The sequence below is a fragment of the Budorcas taxicolor genome, chromosome 2 (assembly GCF_023091745.1).
Source record: "Budorcas taxicolor isolate Tak-1 chromosome 2, Takin1.1, whole genome shotgun sequence".
Taxonomy (NCBI): Eukaryota; Metazoa; Chordata; class Mammalia; order Artiodactyla; family Bovidae; genus Budorcas; species Budorcas taxicolor.
Genome location: NC_068911.1, coordinates 6,930,886 through 6,952,502, shown reverse-complemented (window position 1 = coordinate 6,952,502; position 21,617 = coordinate 6,930,886). Strand labels below are relative to the sequence as shown.

The following is a 21,617-nucleotide window of genomic DNA, read 5'->3' as shown; positions in this document are numbered from 1 at the left end:
AGTTCTTTCCCAACATTGCCCGCAATAGCTTTGGTGCAGAGATTTGGGGGGTAGGGAAGGGGGGAGGCACGTGGGGGAAAAAAAGGAAAAAAAAAAAACACCCAGCCAATTGCACAAAGCCTTTTCCTGAAAAAGCTCAGGCCCTGGGGTGGTCGGGACATGTGGCTCCCTCCCCCAGCCCCTGGAGCTCCCAAGTTGCAGTCGAGGCCCGGATAGGGGTTCATCCCATTCCCATGTGGAAGAGCTGTCTGGGAGGGGAGAATGGCTGTGTGTGGATACATGTATGTGCATATATATAGACAGATATATAATTAGCTATATTAGAAAATTCTCTATGTATAAATATAAAACACTGGTATCCAAACATGACACCACAGCTAACTAAAGTGCTTGATGGCAGTTGGGCATGTGTAAGTCTGTAGGTGAAATGATTCATCCTAAGTGCCCAGGACGTGGCAGGAAGCTGGGGAAGCGAGAACATGGAGAAAGGGGTGCTGGCCCGAGCCAGGGCACACCGGTCCCCCAGGGCCTCCTCGGCCTGTCTGATCACCATTCTGCGCCTCACCCCCCACCTTTGCCCTGCTTTCCCCACAGTGCCTCCGAGCACGAGGAGAACAGCATCAGCAAGCTGGGTACTGGGGAGTTGTTCCCACAGGGGAGCGCTGGTCAGCCTATGCCCATGGCTTCCTCCCCTGACAGGGTTCAGAGTGAAGGGAGCGCTAAGGGCAAGAGAGGAAGACTACTGTCATCATTGCTAATAATTTGAAAAATAAAACACCACAGCTCCTCTAGGCCTGGCTCTGTCATCTCGCCTCTGGCCCCCCCCCCCCCCCCCCCCCCGCTGCCTGGGTGGGGGCTGGAGGAGGAAGGGAAGGAGACCTGGGGGGCGGCTGACCTGGGAAGCTGTCCTTTTATCTGCAAGCCCCAAGCAAAGCATTAGCGGCTCCGCCACCCTCAGCCCCCTACCCTGCAAAACAAGACCCATCTGGTCTCAGATCCGCAGAAATGCCACAGGCAAGTGGTCGTCAGAACTCCAGGGAATAGAGGGGCCCCAGAGAGCAGGCCCCCCTAGGACACAGTGCTACAAGAATGGGTTGGTGGTCGAAGGTTTGGCGGCAAATGGGCTTGATGAGGATCCAGTCTGGAAAGAAAGAACAACCGCAAATTGTTAAATTACGGAGGATGAGCTGGAGGCCACAGAGGACATGTGGCTCAGGACTCCTTTCTCCTTCAAAATGACTGTGTGGAGGGAAGAGGGCAAATGAGGGAGCTAGGAGGCCCATAGAGGGCATGGGGAGGGTGGATGAAGTCAGGGCCGAGGATCCCTGGCTGGGCCAAGCAGAGTCTCACGAGGAACGGGCATGCGTCCTGCCCCACATCACCCTCTTCTCCTGGAAGGATTCCGTCCCCAGCCCCCAGAGTTAAAGGCCACTCGTCCTTACAAGGCCCGGACCCTGCCCTGGCGCGCTCACCATGAAGGGGTTGGTGGAGATGCCGGCTGGCTGACTCAGTGGCCTCTGCCCCAGCTTGGCGGATCCCAAGTCTCCAAAGGAAGAGCCTGGGAGGCAAGAGCACAAATTCAGCTGACGGGAGCCCTGCCGCTCAGGTGGGTGCTGCCCAGCTCGCCTGTCTCCCTGCTGGGCAGGCCCAGCTACAACCCAAGGCAGGGGCCCAGCGGGCTCTTCTCCAAAGTGGGGAATAAACATGTGGAACAATCAGAGGACACAAGCAGGTCTGCTGGTTCCCTGGGCTCCCCCTGCTGGTCCAAAAGGGAACTAGCTGAGAGGTCTGGCTCCCTAATATGTATTCCTGACATTCACACGCTCACAGACCCTGAGGGTGGGAATGGGTAAGAAAGGAGGGCTTGGTCTGAACCCCTTACCATTCTGCTGCTGAGTCATCGAGGTCTGTGTGGGAAAGAGCGGTGGTGGGAAGGGGCTAGCGAACGCCCCGGTGGGTGGCACTGTCTGGGGGAAGCCTGGCCCAGCACCGCCCATCCCAAAGCCTGGCCCTGTGGAGGGAAGGACGTGAGACAGGTGAGGGTTCTGGAAGGTCGGCCAGAGAACAGTCCTTCCTAAGTCCCTCCAAGATAGGGAAATGGAAGCTAGTTTTTCCCTACCCAGAGGTACCTAGTGGAAGGACCTGGAAGGAGCACAAAACCCTTCAGCCTCCGTGCACCCTGCCAAACCTGCCCTCTCAGGGCCTGTGGGTCAGAGGACAGGCTAGTTATGAGCACAAGTACAACACGGAACTGGGGTCCGCTTTCGGCCACCTTTTTACTGCATAAACCACAGCAAGTCACTTTCATCTCTGAAATGGGGACAAATCCTATCTCCTAGGCATGACTGCTGTAAACATGAAATAACGGTGGTGAGCCCTAAGTGTCGGGCCCGCCACGTGGATCAACTTGGTAGGGAGTATTATTCTCTCCCTGGTTTCAAGGTTTTCTGAGAACAACCAGAAAAAAAAAAAAAGGAGGCGGCGGTGGCACACGAGCGTAACTTTGGAGAGAGAAAACTCCGGCTGAGGAGGGCAGGGAACAGAGCCATGGTTTCAGGTGGGACACAGAAGGGAGGAGGCTGGACCGCCGGGGGAAACAGGGCTGGAGGAAAAAGCATCGCCATCACTCCCAGTCAACGTCAACCCTTCGGAACCGGCTCAGGGGAGAGGCAGGCTGTTTTTTCTAACTCTGGAATTCCAGGACCTGGGTGTCTCCAGTCTTTGCCCACTAGGTGGCTTGGAAGTTAAACCGGTCTGACCTGGGCTGGTGACTCTGGAGAGAGCTAGCGTCAGGAGATAGTCTGGGAGGCTTACCTGTGGCCAAGCCATTGGGCTGGAAAGGGTTGGTGGAAGGCAGCTGGGCATGAGCAGCAGGTGTAGTGAAAGGGTTGAAGGCTGCTCAGGGTGGAATAGGGTAGAGGTGGGAGGAAGAGCTGGTTATTTTTCTCTCGTTTGGTTAATATCCTAACTGAGCATTCCTCTAAATCCCAGTGTGCATCTCTCCCCACCCCCTCCCTCTAGAGTCCTCAATTTCCTCTTGGCCTTAGATCCCCTCCCGGGGTCTCTACACGAAAGACTCACCTCCAAAAGCAAGCCCTGGGCTGCCGCCTCCGCCAGTGGTGGCCGACGGGATCGTGGGGACCTGGCCAGCCATCCCGAAGATGCTGTGACACGGGGAGAGAAGTCAGCATGCACATCACCCAGCACCGAGGAGGGGGGCTGGGCAAGGGACCAGGAGGTGCAGACCCCATCCTGCCGGACAGGAGGAGCTGAGCAGGGTGGGATAACCAAGGCCAGGCTTTCTTGGCTGGCTTTCCTGCCCGAGGGCGAGCTCCCCGACGTCTGGACCTACCTGCTGGGGATGCCTCCAGCTGATGCCCCCGGCCCCAGGAGGCTGCCCACATCTGCGAGGCTGTTGGGCTGACTAGCAGGTGCAAGAGGAGAGGCACCAAATGGAGTTCCCTGGCTGCTCCCTGGGCAGGAACAGGAGTAAAACAGGGGGTGCTGGCGTGAGACAGGAGGGAAGGGGCAAGAGGAGGGATGGAGGTGGGGTGCAGTGGAGGGGCAGGGGAGGGATGGCATGAATGGCACCAACAGGGTCCTCTAAGCCAGCCCGTTCTTCCCCAGATCACCCAGCTCTGGAGGGCCTGTCTCCCACTGAGGATTCTAGGCAACATGATACCCAGCCCTTCTTAGTCTCCCTGGTGCTGGAAACTGCCACCTCTGAAAGACAAGCAGTTCTTCCTTGTCCAGGTCACTGTCCCTCCTGCTCTAGTTTGGCTTACCCTTCCCATTTTTTCCTTAAGAGATGGAGAAGTTTGTCTTTTCCCTAAAGCAGCATTTCCATTTTTGGATGAATCATATGTAGCGGCAGGTGGGGGTGGGGGAGGCACTGTGAGGGGCAGGAAGGTTCAGGGTCACTTGGGAGACTCAGAGAACATGCAGATGCCACTGGAGGAGCTGAGCATTGGTTCCCAGCCTTGCCAGCATCCTCCCCTCTGGGGAGACCTCCCTGACGCCACGAGCTCAGACCACAGCTGGGGTGCACTGCCCATGGGCCAGTGAACTCTGTCTTTTTTGGGCCTTCCTGACCCCAATATTCGACTCTGGTTTTTCTCTCCTAGAAACTTGTCTTTTTGCTTCCCAGCACCTGACATGTTTGTAGTGATATATTTTACTTCTGTATCAACTGGGTCCCCACTAGACCAATTCCATTGCCAGGAAATTTCCTTACAGATATAACTTACCAATGCCCCCCCCCCCCAAAGTTATTAACTGCAGTGCTGTTTAAAAGCAAAAGACTGAATTATCCTAAATATTCACTAACAGAAGACTGAATAGATAAATTATGTTACAGACATAAATTGGACAGCAGTGCAGCTATAAAAAAGAATGAGGAAGCTCTTAACGTACTGATGAAAAAAAATCTAACAGTATTGTTTAGCTAAAGAAAAATCAAAGTGTAGAACAATATGTATACTATGTCATAAAATGTGTAGTAAAAAAAGAAAGAAAACAGGACAATAAAAATGAGTAAGTGAAGGCGGCTCCCTCCTTTACCCAGAGGCAGGGCTGTGGAGAGATGAGACAAGAGACCAGCATGGGTCAGGCTGGAGGAACATTCTGTAGGATGGGAAACCTGAAATGTATTTGTGGGAAAAAAAGGAACGTGCCCGCAGAGGTGGAAAGTGGAGGTGGAATTCAGATAGGAAAGTTCATGGGACAAAACCTTGCAGAAGGCGGGGAGGGGGCGAGATCACAAGGGAAGATACTTCCTTAGACACAAGAGGAAAAAGAGGGACAGGAGTGAGTTTCCTGGTGACCGGAGGTTAAGACTCTCGTCTCCCAATGCAGGTAATGCAGATAGGATCCCCAGACTACAACGCCCCGCAGGCACCACAACGTGAAAACGTCAACCACATAAGCCAGCACGTGCCACAAGAGCGTGAAGACGTCTATTACCTATGCCCCCCAGGCCGCAACGACGTGAAGACGTCAACAACATGGAGACATCAACACGTGAGGCCCACACGCCCTACAACTACAAAAAGCCTTGCGCCTCCCCACCCCACCCCAACGGAAGACCTGGCATAGCAGCAGCACCCCCCCCCCCAAAAAAAAAAGGGAAAGGAAAAGTTAACATTCAGGGCTAGGAAGAAAACAGCAGGGCCAGGGAGGTTCTCAAATCCATGTGGTTGCGCTCTGGCCCCCTCAAACCTTAGCCCTGGTTTCTTGTCAGTGAAGTTTGGGGCTCTGAGCGCCTCAGACCTGTTCTGTGGACCTCCCTGCGCTTCCTTTTCCAAAGCGTGAGGCTGCCGCGTTTGTCCAGCTCCCCCTGTTAAGGCCACCTTCCTGGTGCTGGGCACACCTGATGGGACGGCCTAACGTGGACGAGCGGAGAATCCAGCGGGGATGTCAGGCGCCCAGGCCTGCCGGCCTGCCTGCCGCGAGGATCCGGGACGGGCTGCTTCCTGAGGGGGGCTCTCCTCAGTCCTCTCCCTGCCCACCGCGGGCTTTCCCGAGGGACACGCGCTGGGCTGTAACGCTCACTGGTCTTACGTGAGGACGACTGCAAAACCAGCCGGGCGGTGGTGGCCCTTCCTTTGCCCGACGGACTCGAGGTGCGTGGATCTCCCGAGCGGACGCGGCTCCCTGTCCTCCCTGGGGCCCGACCCTTCAGCGCCACTCTGGGCCCTGGGGCTGGGGTGCTCCTCGCAATGAGGACCTGGCCCTCCGGCCTCGCGGCGGGAGCGGGAGCTGCGTGCCTCCCGACGGCCGCTAGAGGGCAGAGCGGCCGGGGCTCGGGCGATACCTGCGCGCTTGCCTGAGGGCACCTTACCCGCGCGGCCGGGTATGTAGACTTGCCTCCTCGCAGTTTCAGAGGAAACCGCACTTTTAGAAGCCTCCCCTTCTCCTCCTCCTCCTCAGAAACATAAAAATATAATCCGGCACGTCAGGAGAGACGCCCACGTCTCCCCGAACCTTGGTGGTTCTTCGTGTCACCCTCACAGAAACCCCTTCGTGACCGTGGTGGGCCGAGAAGTGACTTGGATCCGCCCCTGAGCAGCCATTTGATTTGGGCCAAGGCACCGGCCTGGTGAGCCAGCTTCCTTGACTGCAAACGGAGAGCTTTCTTTCCTCGAGGAGATGACAGCCGGGTGCTCTCCGGGCACCACTGGGGCTGGCAGGCTCGGGGTCGGGCGGGGACTGCTTCTTGAGATGAGCAGACCCTGGACCAAAAGTCCATCCCAGGTTCAGCCTGCGATGGCTCCAGGGCTGACACCTTTATTCTCTCCCTCCCTCTTTTAAAAGAGCCCCTTTAATAAGCCCTCTTTTTCTGGCCACACCTCGCGGTACGCAGGATCTTAGTTCCCTAACCAGGGATCGAACCTGTGCTCCTGCAGTGGGAAGTGTGGATGCTTAACCTCTGGCCTGCTAGGGAAGTAACCAGTTGTGCTAGGAATGCATTTCTGAATGACCCGTTTATAACCACCTTGTAATAGGCTGTTTCCTGTGAGGTACCCTGCCTAGGAATACTTTCCTCTTGCTAAACTGTATATTCTGGTACCAATTTATATTCTTAAAAGTAGCATACCTATTTTCCCACACAGTACTGGCAATTATTAATCTTTAAAAACTGTGTGAATATAATTCTTATAGTTGTATTTTCTCTGATAAGTTAGGTTGAGGACATATTCATGTTTTTTTCTGGGTATTACCTGCTTCTATCCCTTGGCCATTCTATTCTTCCTTATTAACAGAAAATTTTAAAAGGCACATTATGGTTATTGGCTTTTTGTTTGTTTCCATGTTGTAAATATGTATCTTCTCCCTATCTGCTTCATGCCTTTAAGGACAGGAAACATTGTTTTGGGACATTTTTTAGGACACCTTTGTTTAGGTCATCTTTTACCATATATAATACTCTGACCTATGCAGTTTCTCCTTGTTAGAATTTCTGGAGATTTTGTTTCCCAGTGTATGGTCAAATTATATATATATATATTCTTTTACTTTTTTAATATATATGGTCAAATTATAAAAGGGTTATATGTTTGAAAATAATATATATTCTTTATTTTTGTTATAAAGTTCTACTTGTATTTCTTAGGTCAGACTTGTTAAAGTGTTATTCAGATGGTTACCTTCCTTCTTTCTTTCCTTGTCCATCTACTCCATCAGTTAATTTTGTGAGAGAACCTATTATAATCTCTGTCTGTTGGTTTATCAGATTTTCATTCTAATAGTTTTTGCTTTACGGATTTTCAGGCTACCTCATCAGTTACTTTAAGTTCACGATGTGAGAATTTTGTTGTGAATTTTAACTTCTGTCAAAATGTCTCCTCTGTTCTATGCAAAATATTAAATTCAAAACAAAAAATCAACCAGTTGGTGGGAAGTGGCGGGGGCTGTGGGCAGAGCAGAGTCAGAAATCTGTGCTGTGGGCTGGACTCTGCCTCTCTGTGGACTGAATGACTAGGGAAACCGCTAGCTGCCTCCCCTGTAAAAAGGGTACACTTGAGGGGTTCTTCCCTCAAAGCTCAAGGGTCTGAGACAGAGTCTCGTGCCTTGGGTCACTGTGGGATGGGGAGGAGTAACTTACCAAAGCTGTGACTTCCAGTTAGCACCCGACTGGCTGGCGGTGAGGGTGGGGAAGGGAAAGGGCAGGTCGGTGGGGAGGAGAGAGAGAGTCAGTCACTGGCAGTTCCCGGACGTCTGTCCTCACAGTGCTCCCGACTGCCCTCCGTGTGCAGGGTGTCCAAAGGGAGGGGGCAGCCCGAAAGCTCCGGAGACGGTCATCTGGGAGCTTTGGGAGGGACCGAGTGCTTGAAGAGCCTTTAGACTCTCCTTCATTCGCACAGCAAGAACACCACAACACGGAGTGGGCAGGCCTCTGCTCTAAGACGGATGGGTGAGGCCTTCTGGAGACTGCCCTGGACACTGCTCCAGCCCTTGCTCTGGGGGCCCTCTAGGGGAAAGGTCATGTCCATTCTCAGGTCCGCATTCTCAAGTTTTCTAATCTCAGGCTCCCTTACTTCCCAGTGAGCAACCTCCTACCACACAGCCCGCACAACTCCTGCTGTGCTTTTAGCCATTTTCCTTACATGAAAAAGGAAACAAGAACAGAGCCCCTTCCTGACAACAACCTCATCAGACTCCTCTCATCCTTTCCTGGAGCTTCATCTCTTTGCGTGGGTTCTCTGGGCTGGTGTGGATGTGAATGAAGGATGATGTATGGGTGTGGACAGTGGAACGCAGTTGCCAGAAAGAAAGGAAGCCAGAGGGGCAGAACTTACCTGGGGGCACCGGCTGGGCCTGGAACGGGGCTTGGCCAGCTGGAGGAATGCTTCCAAATGCAGAAGAGCCGGGGCCACTACCGAAGGCATCGAAGTTGGCAAAGCCCCCATGGGAAGGCGTTTGGCCTGTAGGTGGAGAGAATATGAAGGTTATGTTTGTAGAAAATGTATGTAATCTGTATCATACAGCGGCCAAGAGCCACTCAATGAGACAGCTGCCTCCCCACAGGGCCCTCTTCAGAGGGAGTTGGCAGGAGCCTGGGGCAGACAGCCTGGGGCAGACAGCCAGACCCATGCAGAGGGAAAGGGGCTCTCAGAGACTCCAAGTTTACTCCCCGCTTTTTATCCTTACTCCATGAGGCATTAACATTTTTGTCAGGGTCTAGTTTGGGTGGAATCGTGTGAAAAAAATGTTGTGGGGAAGGGCTTTAAAAAAGAAAAAGGGAAACTAGATAACCACTTTGTTCCACCCTCTATTGGCTACTGCTGATCTTCGGGAAGAGGGCAGGGGAAGTGGAACCTGTCACAATTCCCTTGCCCCATTTTAGTAGACAGAAAGTAAGGAAAAGGCTCTTTCCAGTTATCTAAAAGGAAGGGCTAGGAGCCCCCCGCTGTCATGCTTTTGGTCAAACTCCCTACCGTAATCCTGGCTGTACTCATCTGACCCTCACCCTCCAGGCTGTGATTCTTCAGAATCACCATCGTGTTCACTTCTGTGCAGAGCTGGAGCTAAGTGAAATTCCGTGTCTGATGGGGACAAAAGTTCTCGTCCCAAGTCCCACTTACCCCCAAAGGCTGGGAATGCAGCAAAAGCTGGTGCCACCTGGGGAGCAGCAAAGGGGTCTCCGCCGATGTCAGCCAGCAGATCAGTACTGGCTTTCTTGACCGAGGAGGCGGGAGGAGGTTGAGAGCTCCGGGGCTGGGCCGTCCGAGGCTGACTGACAGGCTTGGAGGAGAAGGCAGTACATAGAGCACTTGGAATCCCAGTCATGACCCAGGCCCCTGCATGGCTCCCCTGGCTGCCCCAGGTAGGCAAGTGGAGAGAGGAGAGGGAGAAACTGCCCTCAACCAAGAGGGTTCCTGGGCAGAAGCATTGCCTCAGCCCTTCTCATACCTGATTCCTTTGTCCTCTCGGGACAGCCGCTCCCAGAACCACACACTCTAGAGCATGTGAGTCAAGGCAACCCTGAGACACATAGGGACGGCGCCCAGCAGCAGCCCCTGGAGCTGCTTGAAGCAGTGTCCTGGCCCCTGTTTTTCTCTGGAGGAGTGGTCAGGTTTGAAGTTGATACTCTGCCTTCCCTAAATACCGCTTCCTGTTGGGTTCTTTCTTCCAAAATACACAAGTCCCAGGTGAGAAGTGCAAGACCTAGGTCTCAGCAGGGCTGAGAACCCATTCACACCTCCTCAATCATCATCTGCTAAGTCTAGGGGATTTGATTTAGGAAACTGACACCCCTGTCTCCGAAATCCCATAATAATGTCGAGGGCAGATCTGAGTGTTACCTGGCTGGAGCTGGAGGCAGCAGCTGAGAGAGACGGCACAGGATCCCCCAGAAGTGTCCGGGGGGGCTTGCCTTCTGGGATGGAGCCCTGGACGGGGGTGGAGGTGCTGCCTTTGGTGTAAGTGGGCCCCTTGACTTGGTCTGGGGGGACATACCTTGGAGAAAGAATAGTTAGGCAGAGAGGAGGGGTGAAACCTTGAAACCTAGGACCTTGCTCAGCTTAAGTGCTTGAGAAAACAGGTTACAGCAAAGTCCCTTCTTATTTTCCCTACTGATTCTCTTTTTTGAACTAAAGGACGCTGACCAACACAGGAGAGTTCTGCCTAACTTGAACTGCTCCTTTACTCTCAGATCATTTTTTTCCCGCAGGGATGTTGTTCATTTTGCTTTGGCTTGTGCCGGCCTTCCTCACACCTCTCCCTCCTCTTTCTGACACGTCAAACCATCTGGTTTCAAATAATAACAACCTCCAATCAGGCTGACCAACAGGTGATCCTATTTTCTAGCTTCCTACTCAAGGCCCCCCTTTTACTTCCTGGGCGTGTCTTCAGGTTCTTCTTTCTCTGCCACTTCATCTTCTAAGCACTCAGGATTTACCCTGCTGGCTCCTGGGACTTCTGATAAAATCCCCTTCCACTCCAGTGGATGTGGTCTCTACTTGGGATGTAACTTTTTTAGTCCCAAGGACACTCCTTGGAGGGACTACAAAATGCTGTTGTACCCACATCAGTCTCCGTGCTCTCTGCATTCTCTTCTTCACCCTATAGTTATCCCCAACCATGCACACACCCCAGAGATGGAACAAGAAGGGGCATGTGGGGCAAGAAAAGGCAAGAGAGAACAGAGATGCTGTTTCCCCACAGGAAAAAAGGGCACCTATAAAACATGGGTTAGATGAGTAAATCTAGAGGCCATGTGCTCTTAGCCACCTCTCTCTGTGACATCATCGGAGCTATAAAAACTAGTCCACACACTCCATAGCTGGGGAGCCTGGCTCTCCCCTCCACACAGTCTTCTGTCTCCCCAAAGGAGGGGGATATCAAAGCTGCAGGGTCAGTGACCAAGAGCAAATTGTCCTGTCTTGTACCTTTATTATTTAGAAGTTAGAATTCAGTCCTAACTGAATCTGAGTGGAACAGACTCAACCCTTGTCTAGCCTTTGAAAGAAGCCCCAATTCAGCTCTGGAAAATGGACCATAAGATGAAGTCTCTTGGACAAGTGTCTCCAGAGTAATCTCTTTCCTCCTCCTTACCATCTCTTCTTTTCATATTTTTCCTGGAGAAATTCCTTCACCTTCTGAGGATCCCTGGAATCTGGTATTAAAGATGTCCGAGCATCAAAAAGACCCAGCCAGATCTTCCTGCAAACCTAATGAGATGAAGTTGAGGGACAGAGGAGTTGGGGCAGAAAGTGTGAAATGGGAATCATACCATTTCCAACTCATCCATCAATAAACATTTATTGAGCATGGACACAACATGGGGATCTGGGTACAACTACAAAACAAACATGATCTCTGTCCTCGCAGAGTTGATAATCTAATGGCGAAATAGTGTCTTAGATAAATACAGATACATTTATAATGACACATTGTGACACGTCTTGTGAAAGAAAGTACAGGGTCATGAGAATTAAGGGAAACTAAATTTGGATGGGGGTGGGGTCAGGAGCAGTCTTCAGAGCTGTGGCTTCCAGAACACCTCTAGAGGCTCTTGTTTGCACTCTCCAAGTAAGCCCATCAAAGGAGTACTTCTGGCACCAAGGCTGGAATCTTCCCACCAGCAGATTTAGCTGGAGAAGGGGTTTAACGTACTCTCAAGTAAAGACATGGGCTTACACCCAGTTGCCGAGGCTTAAGTCAGCAGAGCTGGCTCCAGGAGCTCCTGCTCAGAGGGGCCGCCCGGTCAACTCTGAACGCTCATCACTGTGGAGCTTCTCTTCCTCAAGGGTCACCCCAACAGAGACTGCTCCTTCCCCTGATTCTTCCAACAAGGGGCCCAGACAAACCTCAGTTTGTATAACTAAGATTCCGTAAACGTACACGTGTACATAAGGTAAGATACCTTACACACTAAAAAATAAGAGAAACTTGAACAGAAAACTGTAGGGGCTTTCCTGTGATCTGAGACAAAACTCCACTGACAGACAGGGCAAGTACATCCTGGAATCATTCCGGCAGTGGCGGCTCACCTCGTTTCCACGGGCTTGCAGGAACAGTACTTCAGGCTCAGTGAAAGTCGTCATGGAGATGGACTTGACTCGGTGAGGGGGGTTCAGGCCTCTCCTGTGAGGGAGAAGCAGAACAAAAGAGAAGCGGAATGCCGTTAGCACTGCAGGTCTTCTTATAGGAGGAAAGGGAGGGAGACAGGATAAAACCACACGTAAATGAAGCTCTCTGACTGAAGCTACTTCTTAATTCAAGGAAAGAAGGGAGGCCAGAATGTTTTGGAGGCTTCTCCTGAGAGACAGGAAACCCCAGTCATTCCCAAGAAGAAGGCAGAGCATGTCCATCCAGAGCCGCCTCTGCTTGGCTCAGACCCCGGCAGCTGAATGTTCAAGCTGAGGGGTTCTTCAGGGAACTCAGGTGTGTGACCATTTCCCATTTCCTGCTTCATCATTGTGTGAGGCCTACAGCACATGCTCAGGGTCCCAGAATCCACGGAGACACAAATCTTTCAAGCAGGAGGGAAGGCAAAAATGAAGGTCCCTGATAGTCCTGATAATACCAACACAGATAAAATTTGGAGACAAAGAGTCTCTAGGCTGGCTGCTGCTCCTCTCCTCTATGCAGGAGGCTGTGTGGTGGAGGGATGGAGGGGGTCCCTCTTTTAGGAAGTGATTTCTGGGAAGAGAAATACTTCAGACTTTCCTCTCAATTCTAGATCTTGAAACGAAGCAAGAGTCAGGTTCAACTGTGAGCTTTGAGACGGGCAGGAGTCAGGAACATGAACCCTGTAGGGATGCTTTTGTGCCAGCCCTGTGTTTTCATTCTGTTAACTCCCTGGGAGTCCAGCTCTGCCCACAGATGCCCCGTGGAGACTACAGCCAAGCCGGCTTCCTTCCTCCCACTCAGCTCCCCTCCAGAGTGTTCTAACGGGAGCGTGGGGCTAAGCCAGGCATGGTTTCAGAGGTTCCCCTCTCCTTACCTTCAGTTTTGCTCTAAATCCACCACCCTCAACAGAATAAAACACCAGTAGCTGAACCAAAACAAATAAACTGGACCTTGGGGCCAGGAGTGAAAGACCACGGGTGCATGCGGGAAAGACAGTCCCAACTGAGAGGCCTCTGGGTTTCTACTCCCTGGAAAAAATGGGCAAAGCAAGATGTGAAAATAAAAGTAACTCTAGCATAGGGTCTTGATTGACGCCCTCAGGAAAGTAAACAGAATTTACCAGATAGAAATCTTAGGGAAAGGTGGAGAAAGCACATGTCCAAGCTTCCAGGTGCACACACTGAACAAAGGTGATCTGGGAAGCTGGGCAGAATGGCAGCGTGTGGATTAGTGTAAGTGAATCAGCCCCGGCGGGAGAGCAGACAGATGACAGAGTACGAGGTAAACGGTGAAGGGAAGCTGCTCTTCAGTACGATCGGTTACTGTTTATGGGATTCTAACCAAGGACAGGAAGGACGCTGGAGGCTACAACTGGGGGCATTTTCAGCAATTCTGCCACTAGACTTGGATGGTTCTCAAAATGACCCTTTAAAAGATAAGCAATATCAAAGAGGATAGATGCCCCGAGGAAAGATGAGAGCAGGGAAAACCAAGAGCCAGGCTTTGTAACTCAGTGTCAAACAATAGCTCTTAAACTTGATTTGACCTGAAGACTGTCTTCTGATTGCAGTTCAAAGAGATTCCAGTTTTTCCTCCTAAGCCTCTCTCACCAGTGGCTGGGTTCTGTTTGTTCCGAAGTCCAGACATCCTGCTTTGATACTCTTTCCTTTGCCCCTTCTCACCTTAGCCACTGTGCCCTTGCCCCGGGAGTGCCAGGCCTTTCTGAGGTCTCAGCAGAGTATACAGAGCCCTCTGTTCCTGAGCCTGGGCTGCCCTGCCACCTCCCACTAACAAATATTTACTCTGCTAAATAAAAGACGAGGCATTGTGGAAGGCACTGTGGGGGACACAAAAATTACAGGACTTGGTCCTTGATCACTAGGCACTTGTTTCCAAGAAGGGGCCAGGGGAGCCTGGACGAGGGTGCTTCCCAGGGCAGCAGGCACACGCAGTCAGATCAGGGAGCATGTGGCACCAGGGTGCAGCAGCGAAGGAAGACAAATGGTCGTGGGAAAAGTAAAATGGATTATGTTTACACTAGAAAGACAGATTCTAAGCCTATCACAAAAAAGGTCATTGACATTTCCTGAAAGGACAACCAGGAACTGTGAGCAAAGTGTAAACAGGGAGGTGTGCTTCCTTGGGTGGGGGGGTGAGGAACTTGACCCACTCATCAATCTAGAGGAGATGCTTAGAACAGAACTTCCTATGGCTGAGCTTGGACTAGAGGCTTTAGGGGGTGGAGACAGGATAAAGGCAAAGCAGAGAAAAGAAGTGATTTAGGTGCTTTGGGCCTAACGAATCTGATGGAACAGGATGTTTCCATAGCACAGGACAAAAAGCACTGCTCTGACCTTGATGTCTGTAGACTGGATTATGTATAACCAGAGCCACAGTTTGGGGGCAGGGAGAGTCTACAAGGTAACACTCCGCAGCCCAGGAAGAGGGCCTAGTTACACAGCCAGAGTCAGAGCATTTGTCTCTGAATCACAGAGAGGTCACTGCTGGCTGAGAGAAGCAAGTTAGAAACAAGAGCCCCTCTCCCCTCAGGAGCTGAAAGCAAATGATCTAGGAGTGTTATGTGTTAACTTGGTACATATCAGGGCCATGCCCTGGGGCCAGATGGGAAGCACTGGCCTGGAATTACACACACTTGACTCTCCAACTTGCAGCTGGTCTCCCCAACATAACTCTCAGGTTCTCCCCCAAAGAAGAAGTGAGAGCTCGCAGGAGGCACTGCCCTTTCTTTGGTTATCACAACAAATATATTCTGTTATTTCTAACCAGGAGGAGCTGGGGAAATAGATAAAGGTATTTGCCCAGAATAGGGCAACTTTTTCTAATTGAAAGCAAGTACATTACTAGGGCTCAAGCCTTCAGCCTTTTTCTACTTCAGTTTCTTTTTCACAGGGCCCCTAAACGGCATTTGGAGTACTCTGAATCACTCTCTGAAGTACTCAGAATTACTTGGCAAGTGAAGTGACTTGCAGAGATCCTAGTCTGTCCAAGCCTCTCTCTCTTTGCCTCTCTCTCCCTCTGGCTTCTGTTAAGCATACTACTATTTCTGCAAATACCACAATGTTTTGTTTCTCTGTGGTCATCACCCTCAAACTGGCCCATATTTTGCTTCTATCTTGCTTCATAAAAGCCTAAAACCTGCTCAGCTACTCAAATAAGAAAGTTCTGCCAGGTCGACAGTGGAAAAAAACAGTTCCACCCAGCACCCAAGTTCCTTCATTTGTGCCAGATTTGAACTTGGGCATTCCTTACCTCTGAATATTTGTGTTCAAATGAATCTACCCTGGACTGTGTTTCTTTGCCCCTGGGATTCCATTTCTCTGCCTCTGAGCCAGGTTCAGCTAAATCAGGTTTGCTCTTACTTTGGACCCAAACATTACCAAGAAGAGTCCCTATTTAGGAAGGCTCCCTTACTACCCTGCTCTGGGGTCAATTTCACTAATTTTAGGGAATTTCTTCCTAATCGAAATTTCCCTGCTTTGACCCATTTCCTGAAGCTCTTCCTCAGGGACAATAATAAGCAGCTGCCTTCATATAGAGACACATTGAATCTGATATTAGCAGCTACTTTCCTCTTTAGGCTCAATCTCAGACCTTTCACATCCGCCCGCTTTCTTCTCATCCCTTTGGTAATTTATTCTTTTCTTAGGAGCTTTTCAAGTTTGCCAAGGTAAGATAAAGTGCCTAAATCTGTAATTTTAGAGACTCTGTCCCTCTTGCTGGGCGGAAGTGAATTTGACAGGTGAGGTGCAAGGGGATGGAAGGACAGGACTAAAGTAAGGGCAGGGCATACAGGCATACATCCACCTCTCCAACCCCGACAGATGGAAAAGTACTGAATTCCTGAACAGCATAATATACCTTTCCTTCCATGGAGATAAAAGTGTTTCAGTTAGAAACAGCTACTAGTGAGGCAGACAGGGAAACTAAGGCACCAGGAGGGTAGCAACTTATCACCAAGAAAGAGCTGTCAAGCTCATCTCTTGACACCCAGTCCAGAGCTCTGTCCATCTAAATCCTGACTTAATCTCATTGTCAGAGTAAAGATATAAAGAAGCAGAAGACACAAATGTCCGTTACTGAGACCTGAAGGATGATGGATTAAAGGATAGACCCAAACAGACAGGTCAAGGAAACATGTCACGTACTTGGCTAAAAACTGGGTGTCAAAGACAGTGCCTAGCCTAGATGCCAATGAGATCTCAGGCCTTGCCATCTATTTCCTTTTTCAAGAAAAGTGGCTTATCCATTTTTATCCACTGAGGCATCCAAGCAAGCCGGAACAAGCGAGAACACTGAGGCCCTGCTCTGGAAAGAAATCCTTTTCAGGGGCAATTTTTACCCCTCTTGAGCTTCAAATGGCAGATTCATCTTCTAGTATAAAAGTTAGAAATATAACTAAACAGGCAAGCGCATGAACAGATTGGGGAGATTAAAAGATCTATATCCAGGTTAAGGAAATTAGGTATTGGAAGAAAACCAAATGAATAAAACTAGGTCAAATTTGGGACCTACAATTGTGGCAGCACGTATGTAAATTTAGCAACGGGAGAAGCTAGCAGCTTCTCTCTCAGGCCCCCACACCCAACACTGTGGGTTTCTGCTAGAGATGAAAAAAAAAATGTCTCATTTAAAAAGACAGCAAGAATGAGCCCGCACGTGCACACAGGAAGGCATAGTCATACCTACCCACCACCATTAGAATCTCAATTTTTCTTTAGATCTTGGGAGATTCAACTTTGGCTGCAACTGTCAACTTTGTTATATCAGTCAATCAGGCCAGATGGGAGCCCTGGCAGTTCTGCTTACTGCCCCCAGAACACTCCATCCCCCTAAGTGGTTGATATATTTGTAACACACTCAACAGAAAACTAGCTTTCAGAAGAAAGCCAATCCTGCTGTCTCCTTTCTCTGCCTATACTAAAGTATATGTCAATATCCTCTTTATTTTAAGAAAGAATTTTTCTTCTCTTTTCATTATGATACCTCAATAGGAGCTCCTATCAGTCTCTAGCTCATGCTGAGCTTTAGTTTACTTCACAGTGCTTATCAATACCTGCATTTATATATTTGATGATTTATTTAGGGCCACGGCCTCCACTAGGATTCAGGCTACCTGGAGATGGGACTTTGTCAGTTTTGTTCATTACCATATCTCCAGTGCCTAAACTGGTGTCTGAGGCTTCAGAGACGTTCAACAAATATTTGTTGACTGACTGACTTACTGACTGAATGTGCAAGCTGCTGGCCTACTACTATGAGTTCACTTCCTACCACCACAAAATCCTGATCTGTAGGCAATCAACCATGTGGATTTAAGATGTTATCTGGTGTGTGGATCACCATGGAGACGCCTCTTCAGCATCTGCTGGGCTGTGTGCCCCCTCCTCACACTGCAGCCAGCAAACCCCACCTCACATTCTACCTGTGGCCCACCTGCCAGCTCCCAGCCCTTCCCAAGGGACATCAAGGGACACAGGTAATACTTTGTGAAGATCTCTTTTAAAGCTTTCCACGCTTTGGCCTGCTGCTGCTGCTGCTGCTGCTAAGTCACTTCAGTTGTGTCCGACTCTGTGCGACTCCATAGACGGCAGCCCACCAGGCTCCCCTGTCCCTGGGATTCTCCAGGCAAGAACACTAGAGTGGGTTGCCATTTCCTTCTCCAGTGCATGAAAGTGAAAAGTGAAAGTGAAGTCGCTCAGTCATATCAGACTCTTAGCGACCCCATGGACTGCAGCCCACCAGGCTCCTCCGCCCATGGGATTTTCCAGGCAAGAGTACTGGAGTGGGATGCCATTGCCTTCTCGGATGCTTTACCCTACTCTATGCTAATTACAACTCCAATTGGGAAGGAGAAGTAGCATCAGAACCCAGTCTGACAGTCGCAGCCAGGGCAACTGCAGCTTTCCTGTGGAGTTTCTTTTGATATTTCTCTCTTTATAATCTCAACATGCCTTCAGAGTTGAGCTTCATTTATTGGTCCAGCTTCTTGACCTTTCACTCTCCCCTCACTTCTGGATAACAAAGGATTGGCCCAACTTCTCATTTCCCAGCCACCAAAATGTGTTCCCTAACGTCTATCACCTTGAGAATCACTACAAGTGATTCTCATAATGCTTTACCAAAATACTAAGCAAAAATGTCCTTTCTAAATTGTTCTGAAACTAAAAAAAAAGGCGGGGTGTGCTGGGAGACCCCACCATTGGTCCTATAGGAACTTCAGTTCCTGCGGAGCTAAGCCCCTAGCTGGACATACACACGCTGCAGGCAAGAGACAGGCCTCTCTGTTACATTAAACAATCCTGAGGTCACTGTCACCCAGTGTCTGTCCAGATCACAGGTGTTTGACTTTTCACCAGTGAGATCAACAGTGACCACAGGGGGAAGTGGTAACGTTCTGTAAATTGTGCGATGACATTTAAAGAGTTAACTTTTCCAGCAAAAGAAACCAGGTTGTAAATGTGAGCCAGATCCCTTGGCCCTCCATCTGTCCTGGTTGAGGGATATTCATTATAGAAGGGAAATGTTGTCTATGGGATACTTTAAACCAAGGTCTAGAAAATAATGATGTCAGTACTTGCCCTTTATTCAGTGTTTGAGGTTTCATGCCATGGTAGCTAAGCATGGCAATGAACTGACGCTGTTCCTGACATTTTCTTCCTGGGACCTAGACTCTGATATGCCATCAGTTTTATCCCCCTGCTTCCTTTTACTTCTCTACTGAGTCTGTGATTGGATTTGCCTTTTCATAACAGGATCTTCAGGAATATGCTCTTTCTACTTTACCCTATAAATAGTCCTAAACTTTGCTCCTATCCTCCTCAAAATACTTGTCCCAGTCTTTGGTCTCCATTCTTCTACTCCATTTGAGCCTCTGTATCAACTTTTGACAAACTCCAGTTTGTGTTCTAAACCACTGTCCGAAGAGCCACAAAACTTTTACTTACACCAAAGTCAAGTCTATCCCCACAACATACAAGTAAAGTTGATCAAAACATAAAAGTTTGGCAAAGGAGGTAAAAACCAAATAGAAATAATCCTAAACTGCATGCGGGGACCTGGATCCTCATTTCTGGTCTGCCATGATCATTACTAATAGCAACAAATGCTGAAAACAGCAACCCCTATCTGGCATTGGCTAAGTTACTAAACCTCTCTTTGCTTCTGTTCTCCCATCTGTCACCCAAGAACAATACTGCTCCCTTCTTGGCTCCTAAAGGTGAAAGAAGAAACAAGGAAGGCACTCCTAGTTAAAATCAAAACCAACCAAACCAATGTATTAATACTTAAAAAGTCAAAGTAAATCCCTTGTTAAACTTATAAAGATAGACATATAGGCTTGGTATCAAATTTTAGACATGCAGCTAATAATAATAATTCCCTAAGGGGGAAGAGAACTTTACCATATAACCAGCAATCTGGGCTAGAACTGTGGCTCTAAATTAGCTCAAGTGTGACCAAATACAGTGCCAAGGGTAGCATTGCAGATTATACAAGGGGACCCCCCCCCCCCCCCGGGCCCCAATCTAGAAGAGTTGCTAGATGCTACTACCAGGAGTAAGCCGTGGAAACAAGGAGCTTGAAAGTGTAAATTTTAACAGTTAAGGATGGCTCATCCAGAACCCAAAACCTCTGGCAAAGTTAATTTCTCTAAAAAGGGCCAACCCATCAGCATTCATCTCAGATTTGTAAGAAATTTCCCTCTGGGGAACATTCCAAAGTCCTGAAAGATTAGGATCTGTTCCTGAACACTAGAACATGGCCCTTTACCTAACATTATCACTCTGCTGTTAACCTGTGTCTTTCCTGTTGGCCCTCTACCTACACGAAGTTCCCTTGGGGTGTTTGTCATTCTCTGGCCCTTTAAATCTGTGACCGTCCCACCCCACCCCAGTTTCCTTCAATTCTCCCCACTTTCGGATCGCTCGCTCTCCTTTAGGGAGTTTCTGCAGTTCTCAGGCTTTCCTTTCCTTTGCATCGCGACTCTAATCATGTCTTGTCGCCCCTGATCCTTTCCCTTCCCCGTGACGCCTCTGCAGCAGACGACCCTCTCGGCACATCCGTCGTGTCTCAGGCCACCCCGCCGCCCCTGACCTCGGCTCTGGCCCTTCGCCCTGGGTCCCGATGTCCCCAACGCCGACTCTCCACCTCTCCTTTCCCGGTCCTCCCCTACTGTTCCCCGCACGCAGGTCCACTCACAAGAGGCCGGAGCAGGTGGTGCACACGAAGCTGCCCACGGTGATATCCACGTAGGTGACCCCGCGCTGGGCGCACTCGAAGCAGTGGCGGTTCCCGGCCTGGCTGCAGCCGCCCAGCTCCCGCACCCGGCGACACCACACCTCCGAGGCCGCCTCCGCCTCCGCCTTGACCCCGCCACCCGGCCCTGGGCCCTTCTTCGCCGCCATCACCATGGCTTCTCAACCCCTCAGACCTCCTCCCCGCAAGTCACCAATCGCCCCTTCAACCACTGCCGCCTTCCCGCCTCCTCGGCCGCCTACGCACGCCAGGCTCCCTTGACAGAACCTAGGAAGCCGGCGGCATCCGTGCGCGACTCCTCAACCCGCACCGCCCCCCCACCCTGCTTCGCCTGTTCTGCACGCTGATTGGCTGGTCGCCTCCACCTCCTCACTCTGATTGGCTCGGCTTTGGACGGCCTCGAGATGCGGGAGCCACCAACGCCACGCCCCACTGCCTTCAGACCTCAGGCCTCTCGGATTGGCCTGCAGAGACCCTGGCCCCGGGAACCGTGCGTGCTCTCTCCTTGTTCCCGCCCCCTCTCGCCACTGCCTCCAGGGAGGCCCGCCTCCCACACACGATTGGTGAGTCCTAGGAACTCTGGCCCCAACGCTAACTCTGACTGGCTGTAGAAGCTGCAAAGATAGCGCGCGAGAAAGAGTGGTGTCCCGCGCTTGCGCAGCTGTGGTCCTCCTGACGCATGATGTTAATTCCCGCTAAATTTCAAAGGACTAGTTTCAGCTAGACTGCCTGCAGGAACGCAAAGCCGAAAGGAAGTGGCCCAATGCAGAGGCCAAGCGGTGGTAGAAAAGAAGGGAACGCTCAAAGGAAGAGAGGAGAGCAATTGCTTTATCAACGCTTTTTTTTCTTTTTTAAATCCTACTCTGATATAGGAAATCTCATTTTACGGACAGTCTTAGTGTACCACTTGGTATAGGTCACACGACTGATTTCTGATCTGGGACGTCTGACTTTGCAAACCCTACATTTTGCTGCAACCCTATCCGTGAAACAGTATTTGAGTGTTCATTTGGCAAACACTCACTGAGTAGTCTACGAGGTTAAAGCACTGTTGTAGATACTGGGAGTACAGCAGTAAACCAACCAATCACAATTCTTATCCTCATGAATCTTACATTCTAGTAGGGGAGGCAGACGATAAAGAATCATCACCTCTGATGGTTGGAGAGAATCAAGGTATTGTAAAAGAGAGTGACTTGTTGGGTATTGTAGATTGGTTAGGGAACCATCTCTGATGCAAGTGATATTTAAGCTAAGACCTGAGTAAC

General features: G+C 50.3%; 1 protein-coding gene across 2 annotated transcripts; it reads right to left on the bottom strand.

Moving 5' to 3' along the window:
• Positions 1 to 20,641, bottom strand: AGFG2 (ArfGAP with FG repeats 2). Of its 2 annotated transcripts, XM_052663629.1 has the most exons (13): positions 20,293 to 20,641; positions 11,994 to 12,087; positions 11,056 to 11,171; positions 9,804 to 9,957; positions 9,084 to 9,243; positions 8,298 to 8,423; positions 7,604 to 7,636; positions 3,353 to 3,473; positions 3,082 to 3,164; positions 2,815 to 2,895; positions 1,883 to 2,011; positions 1,473 to 1,558; positions 1 to 1,141 (listed from the first exon to the last, which is right to left on the bottom strand). In XM_052663629.1, the coding sequence occupies exons 1-13, from the start codon at positions 20,502 to 20,504 to the stop codon at positions 1,082 to 1,084; spliced, it is 1,455 nt and encodes a 484-aa protein (XP_052519589.1). In that variant the 5' UTR covers positions 20,505 to 20,641; the 3' UTR covers positions 1 to 1,081. The 2 variants fall into 2 exon arrangements, with proteins under 2 accessions (XP_052519589.1, XP_052519597.1); XM_052663637.1 differs by lacking the exon at positions 7,604 to 7,636.
• Between the last annotated feature and the right edge of the window lie 976 nt (positions 20,642 to 21,617).